Genomic DNA, 19,081 nt, shown 5'->3' with positions numbered 1-19,081 from the left:
TGCAGGGGGGGGGGTGGAGAGAGCCGGACGGTGCGCAGGAGGGGTGGAGAGAGCCGAACGGTGCGCGCGGGGAGGGGAGAGAGAGCCGGACGGTGCGCAGGGGGGGGGGGAGAGAGCCGGACAGTGCGCGGGGGGGGGGGAGAGAGAGCCGGACGGTGCGCGGGGGGGGGATGGAGGGGGAGAGAGCCGGACGGTGCGCGGGGGGGGGGGAGGAGATGAGAGCGGGAAGGTGCGGGGGGGAGGAGATGAGAGCGGGAAGGTGCGGGGGGGGGGGGAGCGGGAAGGTGCGGGGGGGGGGGGGCGGGAAGGTGCGCGGGGGGGAGGGAGAGCGGGAAGGTGCACGGGGGGGGGGGAGGGAGAGCGGGAAGGTGCCCGGGGGGGGGGGAGGGAGAGCGGGAAGGTGCCCGGGGGGGGGAGGGAGGAGAGAGCGGAAGGTGCGCGGGGGGGGGAGAGAGCGGGAAGGTGCGCGGGGGGGGGGGGGGAGAGAGCGGGAAGGTGCGCGGGGGGGGGGGGGGGAGAGCGGGAAGGTGCGCGGGCGGGGGGAGAGAGCACGGGAAGGGAGCAAGAATATGAGATGGGGGAGTGCAGGAATATGAGGTGGAAAGAGCGAGAATATGAGGGAGGGGAGGGGAAAGAGCGAGAATATGAGGGGGGGAGGGGAAAGAGCGAGAATATGAGGGAGGGGGAGGGGAAAGAGCGAGAATATGAGGGGGGGAGGGGAAAGAGCGAGAATATGAGGGGGGGGGAAGGGAAAGAGCGAGAATATGAGGGGGGGGAAAGAGCGAGAATATGAGGGGGGGGAGGGAAAGAGCGAGAATATGAGGGGGGGGGGGAGGGGAAAGAGCGAGAATATGAGGGGAGGGGAGAGAGGAGGCAGGAGAGGGAAGGTGAGCTGGAAAGTTTATATAATCCTCTGTACATCTCCGGCTCTAGAAGGAATAACAAAGCAAAACACAAAGCAAAGCCCGGGGGGAAGTTGTGGGGGGGCGTGGGGGGGGGGGGGTTGGTAGCAGCGTGCATCACTTTACAGGCTGTTAGCTTTTTGGGCCCAGTTGCACCCCTTTATATCTACTTAGCAGCAATGGCACTTGGAAAAAGGCGCACAAGCAATGCGTCCCTCTATACCACCATATATATATATATAATGTGTGCCTGCCATTTGTAATCATCACCATTTCAAGGGATGTCTAACTCCTGAAACAAATTTCGAGACTCCCTAAACTGAAGTGCGGCGGGTTTTGACTCCTTTAGCTCCTCGCTATTGAGCGGGACCTCGCAGAAGCAATGTGTCACCCCCTCTACGCCAAGCGGTTTTCCCCGGGGCAACCCCCTCTACGCTAAGCGGTTTCCCCGGGCAACCCCTCTACGCCAAGTGGTTTCCCCCGGGCAACCCCTCTACGCCAAACGGTTTTCTCCGGGCAACCCCTCTACGCCAAGTGGTTTCCCCCGGCCATCCTCTCTGCGCCAAACGTTTTCCCCGGCCATCCTCTCTGCGCCAAACGTTTTCCCCGGCCACCTCCTCTGCGCCAAACATTTTCCACGGCCACCCCCTCTGCGCCAAACGTTTTCCCCGGCCCACCCCCTCTGCGCCAAACGTTTTCCCCCCGGCCACCCCCTCTGTGCCAAACATTTTCCACGGCCACCCCCTCTGCGCCAAACGGTTTTCCCCCGGCCACCCCCTCTGCGCCAAACGGTTTCCCCGGCCACCCCCTCTGCACCAAACGTTTTCCCCCGGCCACCCCCTCCTGCGCCAAACGTTTTACCCGGCCACCCCCCTCCAGCGCCAAACATTTTACCCGGCCACCCCCTCCTGCGCCAAACGTATTTACCCGGCCACCCCCCCTCCTGCGCCAAACATTTTCCACGGCCACCCCCCTCTGCGCCAAAGGGTTTCCCCCGGCCACCCCCTCCTGCGCCAAACGTTTTACCCGGCCACCCCCCTCCTGCGCCAAACGTTTTACCCCGGCCACCCCCTCCTGCGCCAAACGGTTTCCCCCGGCCATCCCCTCTGCGCCAAACATTTTCCCACGGCCACCCCCTCCTGCGCCAAACTGTTTCCCCCGGTCACCCCCCTCTGCGCCAAACGGTTTCCCCGGCCACCCCCTCTGCGCCAAACATTTTCCACGGCCACCCCCTCTGCGCCAAACGGTTTCCCCGGCCACCCCCTCTGCGCCAAACGTTTTCCCCGGCCACCCCCTCCTGCGCCAAACTTTTTACCCGGCCACCCCCTCCTGCGCCAAACATTTTACCCGGCCACCCCCTCCTGCGCCAAACGTTTTACCCGGCCACCCCCTCCTGCGCCAAACATTTTCCACGGCCACCCCTCTGCGCCAAACGGTTTCCCCGGCCACCCCCTCCTGCGCCAAACATTTTCCACGGCCACCCCCCTCCTGCGCCAAACGTTTTACCCGGCCACCCCCTCTGCGCCAAACGTTTTCCCCGGCCACCCCCTCCTGCGCCAAACTTTTTACCCGGCCACCCCCTCCTGCGCCAAACATTTTACCCGGCCACCCCCTCCTGCGCCAAACGTTTTACCCGGCCACCCCCTCCTGCGCCAAACATTTTCCACGGCCACCCCCTCTGCGCCCAAACGGTTTCCCCCGGCCACCCCCTCCTGCGCCAAACATTTTCCACGGCCACCCCCCTCCTGCGCCAAACGTTTTACCCGGCCACCCCCTCCTGCGCCAAACGGTTTTCCCCGGCCACCCCCTCCTGCGCCAAACATTTCCACAGCCACCCCCTCCTGCGCCAAACATTTTCCCCGGCCACCCCCTCTGCGCCAAACATTTTCCACGGCCACCCCCTCTGCGCCAAACGGTTTACCCCGGCCACCCCCTCCTGCGCCAAACGTTTTACCCGGCCACCCTCTCCTGCGCCAAAACGTTTTAACCCGCCACCCCCTCCTGCGCCAAACGTTTTACCCGGCCACCCCCCTCCTGCGCCAAACGTTTTACCCGGCCACCCCCTCCTGCGCCAAACGTTTTACCCGGCCACCCCCTCCTGCGCCAAACGTTTTACCCGGCCACCCCCTCCTGCGCCAAACGTTTTACCCCGGCCACCCCCCTCCTGCGCCAAAACGTTTTACCCGGCCACCCCCTCCTGCGCCAAACGTTTTACCCGGCCACCCCCTCCTGCGCCAAACGTTTTCCCCGGCCACCCCCTCCTGCGCCAAACGTTTTACCCGGCCACCCCCTCCTGCGCCAAACGTTTTCCCCTGCCACCCCCTCCTGCGCCAAAAGTTTCCCCCGGCCACCCCCTCCTGCGCCAAACGTTTTCCCCTGCCACCCCCTCTGCGCCAAACGTTTTACCCGGCCACCCCCATACAGAATCCCCGTTACAAAGAAAATCTCTCTACAGAACAGCCATAAGCATTTGTTGGAGACAACTAGATTGATTATTTTCTGCGAATCTTAATGGGATTTCCACTTCATAACGAAAATAATTAAAAATATCTGAAACCAAGCGGGGAAGAAATGAGAAAAATATCAGAGTGAAATTAGGAGGAGGATCAGATATTCACAAATCACATTTCTGAATAGATATTGCTTCAGGCTGGCTACACCCCAAATAATACAACCGCTAATCCGACTGTGTTGCAGGTCAGGTAATAACGGTTTTTAATATATCAAGATGGGCTAAATAGCAATAAAATCCTCCTTGGTAATGGATTTCATGATGTTCCTCTGTGTGCTACCATGCTCAGTGGCCACCTCCTGCAATGCCACTGATGACCAAGTGTATTTAGCAGGGATGTACCCCCAGTGTTAGAAGCATCTCTGCTGCTAGATCATTTACTTCCATCGTATCTTCCCATCAAGAGAAATGTGTATTATTTGTCCCTCAGGAATGTGTATACCTGCAGATTTCCTTCATAATGTTGTTAAGGGAACTTTGTTACTGGCTGATGCCAATTTTGTATTTTACTAAATGCGCAAAGCATTATGCTTCATTCAATTAACCCTTTGGTGCACTTTGACATATTTCACCAAGTCTAGTCCATAGGAGTTAGATATTGTAGTCACTTAGCGTAGGTACCGGCTATGTTGGAGGTTACCTTGACAAAGTTAGCCGGCTCGAATCATGTTTTGATCAAAAGATGCAACTAAATGACTCCTTTGTTATTAGACGTCGGTTTTAATTGAGAAATGTTGCGCTGGAATTGTATTTTAGTTTTCCATGTTATATGGGGAGAGGTGAAAGTTCTGTGACTTACACTGATGTAAAATAGTAAATAACCAGATAAGCTAAACACAGAACGCTGGATTTAAAAAAAAAAAAAAAAAAGTAAAGTTATAATGATCAAGAAGAAATAAGATACGGCACATCAAATATCTCAATGTATAAAATAGAAGAAGTGTTCAGTGGCGGAGCTAGGCCCCGCTAAGGTTGGGCGACATACCAATACAGCAAAATATTGTGTAATCTCCCGGTGTGCCGATATTTATTTAATAAAATATTTTACCAGGAAGTAATACATTGAGAGATTACACGTTATCACGATATTACGGGATGTCGGTGCAGTGAGTAGCTTTGAAGCTGCTGCTGTTCTGTCTCCCCCTACCCCCGAATCGCCCTCCCAGCTTCTGAATGATGACTCAGAGGGAGGGGGAGCAGCATGGGGAGAGAGCATGTGAGAACAGAGGCAGCTGTGAAAGGTAGGAACCTCTCACTTTCCTTTTGTTAACCCCTCCATCCCCCTGCCACTTAACATCTTCCTCTCTCCCCCCTGGGACCCTTAACCTCTCCCCACCCTGGGGCATTTAACCTCTTCCACACCCATGGATGTTGCTTTTATTTTTTTTAAGTCATTAAAAAAACTTTCAATTGACTTTACTGATTTTTCCAATTTTTGGTGTGCTTGACACTTGTTTTTTGGGCTATTGGTAAAGCCAGAGGTAGGCAGGTTTATGCCTTTACATTTACCGGTGTGAGCTCTTTTTCTTTGGAGTAAACATAATATTAATGTCTAATGGCACAGGAAGTTCCTCCTTCAAAAGGGACGTCACTCAAGTGGCAACATACGGACTTCCTGTTGCGCTAACGTTTAGAACATTAATATACTTTATAATAATAAAAAGAAGGGTAATGAATCATTTTTAGGGTGTAGCCTGCCTTTTAAGAGGATAGCAAAAATCAGCTGGGGATTCTGCGTCTCTGCGGCGGAAATTGGAAGGTGAAGGATTTTGCGGGAGAAGTAGGAGGAACGGAACACGCAGAGCGGGAGATGAGATGTAAAGTTATAAATCAGGGACGTCACGTTTACCAAAGATAACTTTGTTCTGCATAATTCGTGTGTGTGCTCATGTTCCCTCCTGCACAAATCTTTTGTATTGGCACGGGAGGTCATCAGAGGTCATCTCAAATGTTCACCATTTTATTGATGCAGTGAGACCCTGATTTATAGTTAAAGATGCAGTACCCCCCCCCCCCAAAAAAAACAACATTATCTTGAAGGTGCCCTTTAAACCAAATGAATAACCTTATTTTGATTTAATTTTCCTAGCTGTTTTTGTTATTTACGAGTGCCCACAATCTTGCAGATTATTCCTGCAGGCGGCACAGAGCTGTTTTCCAGGCAGATTCCAGACGCCCATTTTACAGAAGCGGTCTTATCTGGAGATCCTCTGATAAGACTCTTTGAAGTAGAATCATGTCACTAATTGAGGAAAGGCCAAGCAGCCGTTTTAATTTAGGTTGAGATTTTTATTTCTTAGGACTAAAATGATTGATAAATCTACAGGAATTCAAATAAATAACTAGAAGTGAAACCGCTATGATAAAGGGGGAGCTCCACCTTTAACTGGGTCAGTGGCACCTCCCTCATTCGATAAGTGGGTGTCCACATTCCTTTGTACAGGAGACACCCTCTTATCACATAAGGGGTTAACACGATGACCCTTTTAACAGGATGAATGAGGAGCCAATGTGCTAGAAACGGGGGGGGGGGGGGGGAGGGCAAATTTACAAGGCGGGGAGGGTGATGAGTTTATGGGCACAGGGTGATAATTCTAGGGTGGGGGTTGGCGAGGGTGAGAAAAAAAAGGAGACATAGCAAGCCAAGCTGCAGTGCCAGGGAAGGCGGCAAAGAGGGGAAGATGCCAATCTAGCAGCACAAGCAAGCTGGTTCAACTACCTCTTTCGGAGAATTTCGAAGTTTGCTTTAGTTTGTAACTGTCTGAAACAAGGAGAGAGAAAGAGAGAGCGAAAGAGAGAGAAAGAGAAAGAAAGAGAAAGAGAGAGAAAGAGAGAGAAAGAGAAAGAGAGAGAGAAAGAGAGAAAGAGAGAGAAAGAAAGAGAGAGAGAGAGAGAGAGAGAGAGAGAGAGAGAGAGAGAGAGAGAGAGAGAGAGAGAGAGAGAGAGAGAGAGAGAGAGAGAGAGAGAGAGAGAGAGAAAGAGAGAGAGAAAGAGAGATTGAAGGTGAGTAGATTACCCACAAGTACGGAGCAGAGGAGAGCAGGTGAAGCAAAGGGTTTCCCTCTGTAAGGGACCCCCTCAAGTTCTACTGTAGGGGATTATGCTTTGCCTATGGAGTAACAGGCGAAAGAGGAGCACATCAATGGTAGCTGCTTTGCCTTTGAAGTGGGAGACATCATCAGGAGCCCGCTAGAGACGGCCATCTCCACAAGCTTCAGGCAGCCCCCCCAAAAAGAGAATGTAAGCTCTTTATGCAGATTCACTCTTTAAATCAAAACGCACAGGACATATAGCACCTGACAGTGCATATGTATATTTGTACATTTAGGCACGCACGCACATATTTGTACACAAGCATTTGCACACACACATTTATATATTCACACATCATTGAAAAAGAGAAGGCTAAAATGGAAGAAACGTATGTAAGTGAGCATGCTCCCAAGTGGGGCCACACGGCAAGATTAGGCACAAAGTAAGGGAAGAATGGAAGGCAGCAACCTGCTAAAGTGTCACGAGGTCAGGACTCCTGCACGGAGCGGATCACACATCCAAGTTTCATGCAGATATTATGCCATTTATTTGTCGGACCATGCAGAGTTACAATGTATTCAGGCCCCTACTAGCCTTTGATCAGACACACGCACAAAGAGACGCGTGCAGAGAGAGAAAGACGCGCGCAGAGAGACAGACAGACAAACGCAGAGAGACAGACAAACAAACGCAGAGAGACAGACAAACGTGCGTAGAGAGAGACAGACAAATGCCAGAGAGACAGACATGCAAAGGCAGAGAGCTATTTGCGTATACAAAAAGGTATATTCGTGTGCATGCTTAAGCACACACACTTTTGTATACTCAAGCATACAAATGTACGTACCAAGTTGTACACTCAAGCATACACACACCCTTTCTATACACATACATACTGTATAGACGTTATACAAATATTAACGATACTTTTGCATACATAGAGCTAAACACATGACTGTATAAATATATATATTAATGTAAAATATACAACTATCCGGAATGAACATTCTACAATATAAAGCTCTGCAGAATAACTCCTGTGCCTGCAGTGATGTGGTTGTTACAGGGGAGACCGGTAGAGTGATAGACTAATTAGTAGTGAGTAGACGGTTCTCCATCAGGGGATAGTAAGGGGCAACGTGTGCTGGCTGTGAGCTTCTCAGGGCAGGGAGTGAGTGTGTGTAAGGTCAGTGTAAAAAGTCAGTAATAAGCAGAGAAGTCCGACTCACTGTCACAGGCGTACGGCTTATCTCTGTCATCCAGAGCGGCCGCATCCAGCTTCTTCCTGGCGCTGCCCATCCCTTTGCCCTGGAAACGGAGGAAAGAGAGCAATTAAAAACATGAACAGGAGCATCGGGTGCGAGGGGAAACTGGACTTTTTAAATGCAGCCTAGACCCCAATTCAAGGAAAGCTGCAATCTGTGTACATGTCGGGTAACAACCGTGTTTAATATATCGAGAAAGGATGAGATATCAATCACCCCAAGTAATGGACTCCACGGTCTCCCTCTGTTCTGCGTCTCCCACGCTATCCCCTCCTGTGATATCATTTATGGCTCTGCCTGTGCAGGGACCATTGGGTTGTAGCAGGAAGAGGACGTTTGAGGAGGATTGTAATAGGAAGGACTTATTCCACACGGAGTCTCCTTAGCAGGGATGTATCCCAAGCGTTAGAAGTATCTCTGCTGCTAGATCATTTACTTTCATTTCATCTTCCTGTTATGTGGGAAGCGATGACAGTCCTGGGACATTAAATGGATGTATAGGACACTTATAATGAACTTATGAAGACTTCACATTCCACTTACTTTTTATTACTTTTATAACTTCAATAAGCTTTAAAAATATATATATTTATATGTTTCTATTAAAGAACAAGAAAATTGCTTAGTTTGTAGGATGTAACCGACTAACAGAAGTCTTTTTAGTCCTGTTTGCCTTAGCTGCTGATGTCACCAAAAGTAGTGATGGACAGAAACAAGCCATTTTGATTTGCTAACGTCACTTCCTTAGAGATGAGATGAAGCGGGAGTTGCGTATAGGAGGGAGCCATTTTGAATTGCTGACCACTTCCTGATAGAATAAGCAGGTGTAATTCGCAGGACAGCGTTGAAGCGCTAGTGTCGCTCTCTGATACAGCTGCAGTGATTGGAGTCACTTCCTGCCCCTTGAACACAAGACAAACCACACCGGTTGTAACTTGCTTTATAAATTTTGCCATTTGTACGTAATTAGGGTGAGTTTAGTAAAAGGAAACTATTTTCCGGACCATTTGAATGAAGCAGGCAGTTAGGCGATAACCCTGAGGTCTGCCCTAAGCTCGAGGCAATAGGATGTTAGGTTACTTTTGTACAACAAGGTATTGCGGCTCCCTTCCTCACCTTGGCTTTGCCCTTCCCGCGCCTTTTTGGGGTGTCCTCCTCGTAATCTTCGTCGTCCAGGTCATCCAGGAAATCGTCAGGCTCAAGAATGCGCTAGGTGAAAAAAAAAAAAAAAGGATGGTTAAGACAGCGGGTGTCACGTGTCTGAAGTCAGCTGCTAACAAGGGGATTTGGAGCCTGAAATAAAGCAGGGTTAGCACATTTATATCCATATAACTACATATATCTCTCTCTCTCTCTACACACACATACACACGTCGTGTAGGTGGACACTCACAGAGACAAAACAATAGACGCCTGTGGGACACGCCGAGGAAATTGGAAGATGATATAAGGGACAGACGGCTCTCCAAGGGACAGAAACAATATAAAGAAAAGTTTATTGAAGCGGATCAATGTTCGTTCAATTTTAGGTGTGGTCCCAAACAGCGATTTGCTTCAATAAACTCATCCTCATTATTTTTTAAGTGTATGTATGTACAGTATGTATGTAGTGTGTACGGTACGTACGGTGCGCGTGCGCAGGTTGTTCAGTGTACGTACGTACGTTCAGTGTGTATGCACCTCCTTGATGAAGGGGCCCCAAGATGGGCCCGAAACGTTGGAAAGCTATGGATTGAATCCCCTTTATTCCCATCTTCCTGCAGTGCGGTCTCGCATGTATGTACAGTATGCATGTACGTCCATCCAGTATGTATGCACCTCCCTGATGAAGGGGCCCTGGGATGGCCCCTGAAACGTTGGACACCTATGGATTAAATCCCCTTTATTCTCATCTTCCTGCAGTGCGGTCTCCCCTGGTCATTTCATTATGGTGAAGTTTGTGTGTAATATTAATATAATAATATATAATATATAGTAATATATATATATATATATATATTACTGAACTCATTTGCATTTGATTACACAGTGGAAACACTGTACGACAAGAGATAATGGGGAAGGGCGGGGGTTGCAGATCCGCCTGAGACATGCAAATGTGTTCACATGTGGGATTTGTTGTCTCCATATAGATATACTGCATATACACAGCCCTATGCTCACACAAACTATAAAGCTAGAGGTATGGTTGTGGGTATAATTATATATATCTTGATATGGTTGTGTATCCGTGTACACACACACACACACACACACACACACCTTCCAGCCATTTCCTCATATATTTTTCACTGCAGTGCACTACCTGTGAGATTTAGCTCGTCCCCTCTGGGCTGGATTGAACACAAACTTGAAGCGGTAGGAATAATAGGATTTCCTTCCCCTTGACTCACCAGTGCAATTCCCCTTCCCGTGTCCTAAATACGAAGATTGCCTGTTTTCTCTAAAACCGCCTGTTCTCTTGAGATACGTTTTCAGACAACAGACAAGATCCAACATATTAAGTTAATCTTCTTTTGCATTAGATCGGACACAAGGATGGTAGAACGATTTCTTGATTTAAATTAAAGGTTTGCCTCAGCACTGCCTTGTCCTCATGAAATGCCATATACAGTTAGTTCTCTTATAGACAGCCTGTAATTCGTCAATTCTTTTGGCGGATGTGACCGCCACTGGGGGAATTTTCTGCAACGCTTTCAAAAATAAAAAGACAAAAAAAATGGAATGGTCAAGGGATGCCAATCTTTGGAGAACCAGGCTCTTCTTGGCCAGAAAGAAATTATTGCAAATCAAGATGGTGTTGCTTTTCCACAATTTATTTATTTTAAATATCGGAATCAATGGAAAAGTAGGAACGATGTAAACAAACTGGAAGTCCCACAGCAGCGTCGTGGCATCCAGCTGAAATGGTTGATCCTCTCGGAATCTCACGCAAAAAAACTTGTGTTCTGATGCTTTCTGGTAACCATTAGGGCTACACTGGGCTGGTAAATCTGCGCTATTTGTTGGAAAATTAGAGGATTTAACTCCCATCCCGCTTGATAAAATCTTCCGCCTGATCATTGAAAGCTCCTGGATGTGGATTGCTGAAATACAGCTTACATCATATTGAGAATTTTTAAAGCGGCGTGAAGAGTTCGGCTTCTTGTGCCTCCGTTTGTTTAAATAAAAGCTACAACCGCAGCGTCATCTGACCGGATTCTCAAATTCACTCCATGAAATTGATGTTGAAAAGCTACGATCGCAATGCAAAGTGCTTTCATTTCTATCACATTGGAGGACATGCTCCCGGTTGCCGACCAGCTGCCTTGCGCTTGCAGGTAACGAGGTGCACCCCCATCCTCTTTTGCTTGCATCTGTAGTCAGGAAGCACTGGGAATCCCTACATTAAGGCCTCGACCAGGGTGAGAGCGCTGGTTAAAAACAATGAAAGTCAATGGTAGCGTCCATACTGCGCGTACGCACGTGAGCGTGGGGAGGTGCGATGTGTGCAGAGACAAAATTAGTTGTCTGTCGTGCTTGCCCTTGTCACGTGCGTGGTTCAGCCAATGAGGGCGAACCGCTCAAGTGACATCACGGGCACGCCCCCGGCACGCGCGCAACTTGCAGGCCAGGAATTGCTCAAGCAAAATGAGCGTCCGACGTCATGGCGCTCGAGCTCCAGCATGCTCACTCTCACCCTGGACTAGGCCTCAGGTTGCCAGGGTTCTCACACCAACATTGCGAGCCTGGGTTTTGCAGCCAGCTTTGTGTGCAAAGCCAAGGACACCCGTCTGCTGTTCCAGGACGTCAGAAATTCTTCCCGGAGTTCCTTCATATGAAGTCTGGCCCAGAGAATTGCCTAAATGGACGCAGGCATGTGCCCCACAACTGTAATGCATTTACTGAGTGGAACCGAAGTAGCCCTTCTTAAATTGGACACCAAGCGGGTGAGATTTACAGTCCCTTTATTTGATAAGAGAATATTTTCTTGCAGTGAATCTAGGATAACATCGGAAATAGAATCTGCTGTTTTGGTACTCAAACCGCTTTTTTGAAAGTGTGATCCACCTGTGCAGTTTTAATGTGTAAATTGCTCTGTAGATGGCTTGATAAGTCGATTGAAGAGGCTTTCACCCACTATAGTGTGACCGTAATTCCTTCTGGTCTTAAGGGGGCCGCTATAACCACTGTAAGCTTTGTGAATGGAACCAGAAGTGAGGCCGAAGGGCAGCGCTTCCAACTGGAAATACTCCCATTCATCGTGAAGGTTTACACAAAATCCATGCAGATAGGAGTCTTAAATCTAGAGTTGCCAATAAATCTTCTGGGTTGTAAAACATGGACTGCTCATTTTGTCTTCATGTTGAACTTTTTTATAAATGCATTTAACCACTTGAGATCCCAAATGGGTCTGAATGGGCCTGAAGGTTTTGGTGCTAGAAAATTGAGAACAAACCTCTTTTCTTTCTCCTTTTTGGCACTCTTATGATGCATATAAAAAGTCTTCCTCCAACAGGATGGTCGAATATTCTGGCATTAAATGCTTAATTTCTGAATACTGGAGTGAAAGAACCTCTTCTGCCTCTTTAAAATGTTGAGTGTCTGGATCTTGGCCCCGATCCTCTTTCTCCTCTAGAAAATCTTGAACCTGACATGGAAGGCACATAGCCGTAGGTACGAAAGGAAGCCCTTATAAATCATAATAATGAATCAGGGCTTAGGCAGCATAGACCATTCCCCCAAATTTTAACTCCTTAGCAAGGCACAGAGCGGAAATAGAAGGTCCTGGCATCTGATGCACTTCTGGTCCTTCCTTCCACCCCAAATCATAGAGAGGAAAGGGAAACCCTGAAGTGCCCATCATCCCTCAGTGAGAAGCATCCTAGTGTCACTAGCGATCCCGCATCTAATGTGAAAGAGGCCGAAGTCAACCTTCCATTTTAGCCCAAGCTATTGACAAAGGGAAGTCTACCTTCAATTTTAGCCCAAGCTATCCCCGAAGGGAAGTCTACCTTCCATCTTAGAGAGAGATGAGATTTCTCCCCTTCTGCAGCTGTGCACAGCTTCCTTGTCTGTACCATGATAATCCTGCTTGCTACGTAACACGCTGCCTCCCACCGCAGGTCTTTACCTTCCGTGCGCGACTGGTCACAGGAGGAAACTCGCTCATGCTATCGTCATCACGAGTCTCTGGTAGGACTCTCTTTTCCAGTGGTTCCGAGCGCAGAAGCGCTTCCAGGCTGCTACCGTCCTGTGGTATCAGACCTTCCTTCTTCAGCGTCTGCTCTGTGTCTGGGGGTAAAGAGGACCAAATTGACAATGGCAGACATTTTTAATGAGTAAATCGTCAGTCTAACATAGGACCAGTGTGACACAATGACCGTGAGATGTTTAATGGGTTAAAAGGGTCAGTCTCACATAGTAGTAAAGGGGCCTAAGGACAGGTGTGACCTAATGACAGATGGGTTAAACTTTGAACAGCAAATGACAGAATCAAAAAACCCATTCTGGGTCAGCTATTCTAAATTCATTGTTCGAGTTTAATTACCAATTCAGAAATTCTCAGCAAACAGAAGTGTGAAGTTTAATTCAGGGATTGTCCTCCCTTCATTTTGACAACCGTGCGATACAGGGGGACTCGATTGAAATGTTGAAATGTTTAAATATATAAAGGGTTTCATCAAAGTGTAAGAGGAAAGCATATTCCAAAGACACATGCTAGAACAATGTGTCCCAACAGAGGTGATATAGGCTAATACAGTACGGAAATTCAAAACTGTTTGGGATAGACAGAAAGGCACCCTAAATATAAAGGAACCAAAGGATATAAGAGGGTCTGCAGTATCACAGCTCATAATCTCGCTCTGTACCTGGTTTAAGGGTGGGGAAGGAGAGTCTGGGGTCCTCAGGAGGGTGTGCTCTTCGCCTTTTACGCCAGCGGCGAGACGGATAAGTGTAAAGCTGCCCGGGTGCTGTACCTTATAAAGAAAGGGTGAGAGAAAACACTGTCTCATTTATCCACGCCATCTTTGGGCAAAGTGAAGGAGCACAGGATGATGGATGCAGCACACAGAGAACAAAAATAGGTTTATATGAACATCAAGGATGTGCCCCCCCTGCCCCCCAAGAAATAGATCATTCAGTGCCAGAGAGGTCACTGACAGGCATTGGACTCTGGTAGTTATGGGGTTAACTAAAAGTATCACATGACAGTGCATCCTCTGATATTTTCCCCATGCTCCACACCGTGACTCTCCCTTCTGCGCTCTCCGACAGTCCCTTCGATGGCCTAGCCATCTCCCTTGCTCACTAGGAGAAACCCATGCTATGCATATTGCACACACTTCCTCTATCGTACCAGGCCCTCTATGCCGCTTTTCCATCCAGATGTAGCAGTTGCTCTGTGCCACACCAGTCTGCGAGTCCAGGAAGGGCATCCGGACGCTGCGCTCTGCACACAGCCGTGCGTTATAATTATGGCACTGCTCCATGGCATCCTTGTAATACTGCTCTCCAAGGCTGTGCGGGAGAACCAAAGACTTTACATTAGATTGTAAACTCTGCAGTGCAGTTACTGACCACTGTATATCAATAAGATATTGTAAGATTGTAAACTCTACAAGGAGTCACTGAGCGCTATATACCTATTACATTGTAATCTTGACGGGACAGGGAGTCACTGACAACTGTATACCAATCAGATTGTCAGGACAGGGAAGCACTATAGACAGCTTTGAGTTGCGAAAAGTAATTGAATACACACTTCATTTGTAAACATTGTTACTAGAAAAACAAAAGCTCATAGCCGAAGTTATTGAATGTAACAAAGGAAACCTCGTGTTTACCAGCAAAGAAACAGTTTGCCAAGTCAACAAACATCATCCCCTCACACCTGTTACACAATGTTACTTTGCTTTATTTGTTTGATAAACTGTACACACACACATGTAATATTCTAGATATATGTTGAGTCAGATAATCCATTCAACTGTCAGAAGGACAAAGGGGGAAACACACACAATCAAGAAAGAGTGAGGGAGTGTGTGTATATACACACACACAATCAAGAAAGAGTGTGAGGGAGTGTGTGTATATACACACACACAATCAAGAAAGAGTGTGAGGGAGTGTGTACAGTATATAAACACACAATCAGAAAAGAGTGTGAGGGAGTGTGTATATGCACACACACTCAGAAAAGAGTGAGGGAGACTCAGTGTGTGTGTGTGTGTGTACACACACACACTTCTCCTGACCCATCTCTCTCGCCATACACACGTCACTCCCCCTATATTTCCCCTGTGCACAGCTCTCCTCCGCATCTCTTCCCGTCCTTCCTCACCCTCCGTTACTCTCCCCTCTCCCTCTCGTTATTCGCCTACTCTCTCCCCCTTCCTTTCCCGCTCTTTCCTTTACTCTCCTCTTTCTCCCCCTGCCGCACTCACACTTTCACCACATTCTCCACAGCCGCCGCCATCTTGTCCGTCTCGCGCGACACAAACACCCACAGAGAACAGCGCGGGCCAGCTGCGGATGCGCGCGAGGGGTGTGACGTCACCACGGCGCCTGCGCACCAGGGCACACTCCACGGCCGAGGAGTCTTGCTCGCGCATGCGCGCCGTGACAAGCGCAAAGCCCAACAGTGCCTTCACGCATGCGCAGAGGCATTGCCTGGAGACTGCGCAATGAAGCAGCTTGCAAGGTATACGCCTTGTGTGGGGATGGAAGGGATGTGTGTTACCTCTCATTAAACTATTCATTTCACGAGTGCAGGAACGTTTTGTTTGGTGTGGGGCCGCTATACATAGGTAGGTCAGTAACATACATTACACCCATGCATGGGGGTTGGAAGTATGGTAATGTGTATAATGGCTCAAATAAAGGTGGCCTAACAAAAAACACTCACTCATTGCAAGGCGGTCACTCATTGGAAGGCGGCCTCACTCATTGGAACACGGTCTCATTAGAAGGTGGTCTCACTCATTGGAAGGCAGTCTCACTCATTGCAAGGCAGTCTCACTCGTTACAAGGCGGTCATTCATTGGAAGGCGGTCTCATTGGAACGCGGTCTCATTCATTGGAAGGCGGTCTCACTCATTGGAAGGCGGTCTCATTAGAAGGCAATCTCACTCATTGGAAGATGGTCTCACTCATTGGAAGATGGTCTCACTCATTGGAAGGCGGTCTCACTCATTGGAAGGCGGTCTCACTCATTGGAAGGCGGTCTCATTAGAAGGCAGTCTCACTCATTGGAACGCGGTCTCACTCATTGGAAGGCGGACTAACTCATTCCAAGGTGGTCACTCATTGGAAGGCGGTCTCATTCATTGGAAGGCGGTCTCATTCATTGGAAGGCAGTCTCACTCATTCTCATTCTTTGGAAGGCAGTCTCACTGTGGCGGGGAAGAGGTTAACTGGGCTTGTAATAAAGTTCAGGCCCACTTGGTTAACCCTGACCCGTGTGTTAGGGTTTTAGAGTGTCAGCTCTGGGACCCAGATGTCAAAAATGTATTACTGCAACTGTATACTGATTTTGCGACATTAAAGAATGAGGTGATTTTATTTCCTCTCCGGTGATGCTGGGATCGGGAGATTTCTAGGCTGTAAGTTTCAGGGTGGGTTTGGCGGAGAAAGTCTTTGCAGAATGCGTCTATGTAGCGGGGTTCCGGGTTATGGGATACCCCAAAAGATGTATACGGAGATTGAGTGATATCCTCTGATACTGCTAAGCGCATTACTCCGCCAACCTTGTACCCTGAAAACGCTCTTACGACTCTTTGCCAGAGTCCCTGCTGCAGCATCTTCCAGACAAGGTAAATGGGTATGAAGGGGTTAAAAGATATCTGCAGGTATACACAGAGTCCTTAGTATAGCATGGGACTCCCCAGTATAGCAGAGGTACCCCCATACTGTACATGCCCCGGTATCCTGAGCCTAGAGTAGGGGTTCAGGAAGGTGCTCACGCTAATATTATGAAGCTGAGCAGATTTGCAGTGTTTAAAAGTATGGTTCTAATGTGTGCCAGGAATGAGGCTAGTGATTTGCAGGGCTTTCTAAGTTATAGACTCTGGAAGGCACAGATGGTTACTAGGCTCGGCTCCGGTGTGTCTCTCCAGGGGCCATACTTGAAAGGGCTCAGAGATGCCTAGGTGTGAGGCCATATGGGCCCTGCAATTATTATAGAGCACCCATATCCTGGCATGAAACAAGGCAACCTAACACCCTTTGCTAAACAGCCAGCCGCTGTGGAGCCTCACACCGTGGGGGGGCAGAGGGGGCTATTTCACCTGCCTGGGGAAAAGGCTCAGGGGTGGGAAACCCTGTATGAGTGTTTTAGATTGGTCGTTATGCGGTTGCTAAGGTTTTTTGATTGGGCTGCAGGTTTTCTGGGACCTGGACACCAGAGGTTTGAAAAGCTCTGACACAGGTCAGATTCTTCAGTTCTAAGAGATCCATCTAAGAGTTTCATCAGTTCCATCTTGTGTGATTCACCTGAGATTGAGTCCCATTGGAGAAGTGACCTGGAATATTTTGCTGTGTGTTTGCAATTAGGAAAGATTAGTTTTGTTATCCCAGTTTTCCAAAGTAAGTGTGTCTTTTTACTGTATTTTTGTGTAACATAGTTGTGTGCGTTCATTAGGTGAATAAACGCAATTTATTTTTATCTCTCTGCTTGCTCAATCAATGATCCTGGTAATTAAAAGGGGGTTAACTGGACTGCGGTCCAGTAATGTGTTTTTACCCTGCTTCAGCACCCAAATGTGTATTCCCCCGTAAATATGTATTGTTCCCATTCCAGTGTCTGCACCAACACATACACTGGGAACGATGCGGGAGGGAAAGGGTTAATAGTTAAGGAGTGATTATAGCCTTTTGTTCCATTTTCACGCCTTTGCAGGCTCCATTTTGCAGCTCCCCATTGGTCGCCGTTGCAGCTCCATGCGATTTGGGCCCATTTTCATCAGAAGACCTGCAGGTGGCGCCCGAGAGGAGGAGCGGCAGTTCCCCATTGTAAGTCAATGAAGCCATTCATTTCAATGGGGATTCCTCGACGCCGACCTCCAGGAACGGGTTGGCAGCCATCCAAACCACAGACCGCAGAGGCGGATACATTGTCTAAAAAAAGAGCATTGATCACATTAGGTCAAGTTCAATCACAATTGGCGTGGGAAACTTAGGTTCTAGGGCACTCAGGAATAAAATTATTTTTGCCCCTAGACCCTAGGAACCCCCACACTCGAACACCATCGGGTCCGAGAATGAAGGGTCGCGCTCGCCACGAGGGTCGCGCCATTGACTCCAATGGTAGCGGAAGTCCCATTGAATCCTATGGCGGCGCCGGCCCATGCATTTCCTATGGAGGCGCCGGCCATATTGATTCTAATGGAGGAAAGCCGCGTGGCTTTGAAACGGCTAAGTCCGAAAGTGTGAAAAGTGTAAGCCTATATCTCTGGTTCTGTGAGTACCAGAGGGCTGGGATTTTCGTCGCAGGTAGTCACTGTTCCGGCATGACTGCATGGCCATTTCCAGCCCTCTCCGATCAACCAGACGGAGTATGGGCAAATGTGAAAATTGTGATTTCCCCATTGACTTCAATGGCGGAGTTGCTCCATTGAAAGCCTATAGCGGCGGAGCCCATTGATTTCAATAGGAGAGTGAAACGCTGTGATTTCTTTTAGCTATTATCGGAAAATCCAGCATTAAAGTTAATAGGGGATTTTAACTGATTTTTGGTATCTCCGGTTCTGGGGGTCGTGGAAGGCTGATATTTGGCCACTATGGCAAGGGTCCTCCAGCATGCGGACCTGCAAATTTCAGCCCGCTCAGACCCACAGAACGGATTATTTTAATATGTGTAGATATTAAAGAATGTATTGTATTTTTGGTCTAGGGTAAAACCCCGGGAAGGCTAGCGCCCATATGGTATGTTAATGCTCAGGGGGGAGACAAATGGTCTACAAAAAAACCCCTGATCAAAGGCTCCCCCACCCTGCTTGTGTATGCTAGCACAAAGGAAAGCATTACGTGGGTACTTTATGATAAGTGTTGTGTTTCACACCTTGGGACACAGGTTTTCCTGTCCCAAGCAGACTTTCAGACGCCAGTCTTGTGAGAGGGGGGCTAGGGAAATAAGCCCCTGATTAGAATAATATCCACCCAGTGGGCAGGTATTACGTTGCCTCTCAAGTGAGGTGGCAACGAGGGATTGGGTTCAGATAATTGTCCTCCAATGACTTGCACTCAATGCCAGGGTATAGGAGTGAAACTCCATATAAACGAGTGTAAGCTCTATGCCCGGTGTCTTTCGTGTCTTTCGTGATGTCTTCATCTGAACCTGTATTGCTGAATGAATTGCCAATCCTGTACCTGATTGCTTCATTGTCCAA

The 19,081-nt window shown here is 48.5% G+C and overlaps 1 protein-coding gene across 8 annotated transcripts in view; it reads right to left on the bottom strand.

Moving 5' to 3' along the window:
• Positions 1-15,282, bottom strand: part of DPF2 (double PHD fingers 2) — a 24,958-nt gene extending 9,676 nt beyond the window's left edge. For 5 of the 8 annotated variants that reach the window (XM_075569964.1, XM_075569958.1, XM_075569959.1 and 2 more), the window contains exons 1-7: positions 15,140-15,282; positions 14,053-14,213; positions 13,565-13,672; positions 12,826-12,986; positions 8,829-8,921; positions 7,677-7,755; positions 6,134-6,175 (exon numbers count right to left, since the gene is read on the bottom strand). In XM_075569964.1, coding sequence (XP_075426079.1) covers positions 6,134-6,175; positions 7,677-7,755; positions 8,829-8,921; positions 12,826-12,986; positions 13,565-13,672; positions 14,053-14,213; positions 15,140-15,171 — 676 coding nt within the window. In that variant the 5' untranslated portion in view covers positions 15,172-15,282. The remainder of the gene's footprint in view (positions 1-6,133; positions 6,176-7,676; positions 7,756-8,828; positions 8,922-12,825; positions 12,987-13,564; positions 13,673-14,052; positions 14,214-15,139) is intronic. The other 3 variants (XM_075569965.1, XM_075569960.1, XM_075569961.1) reach the window with 1 other exon arrangement.
• Between the last annotated feature and the right edge of the window lie 3,799 nt (positions 15,283-19,081).

The sequence above is a fragment of the Ascaphus truei genome, chromosome 14 (assembly GCF_040206685.1).
Source record: "Ascaphus truei isolate aAscTru1 chromosome 14, aAscTru1.hap1, whole genome shotgun sequence".
In the NCBI taxonomy this organism is placed as follows: Eukaryota; Metazoa; Chordata; class Amphibia; order Anura; family Ascaphidae; genus Ascaphus; species Ascaphus truei.
Note: the sequence above shows the minus strand (reverse complement) of the source record. Positions and strands in the feature narration are given on the sequence as shown.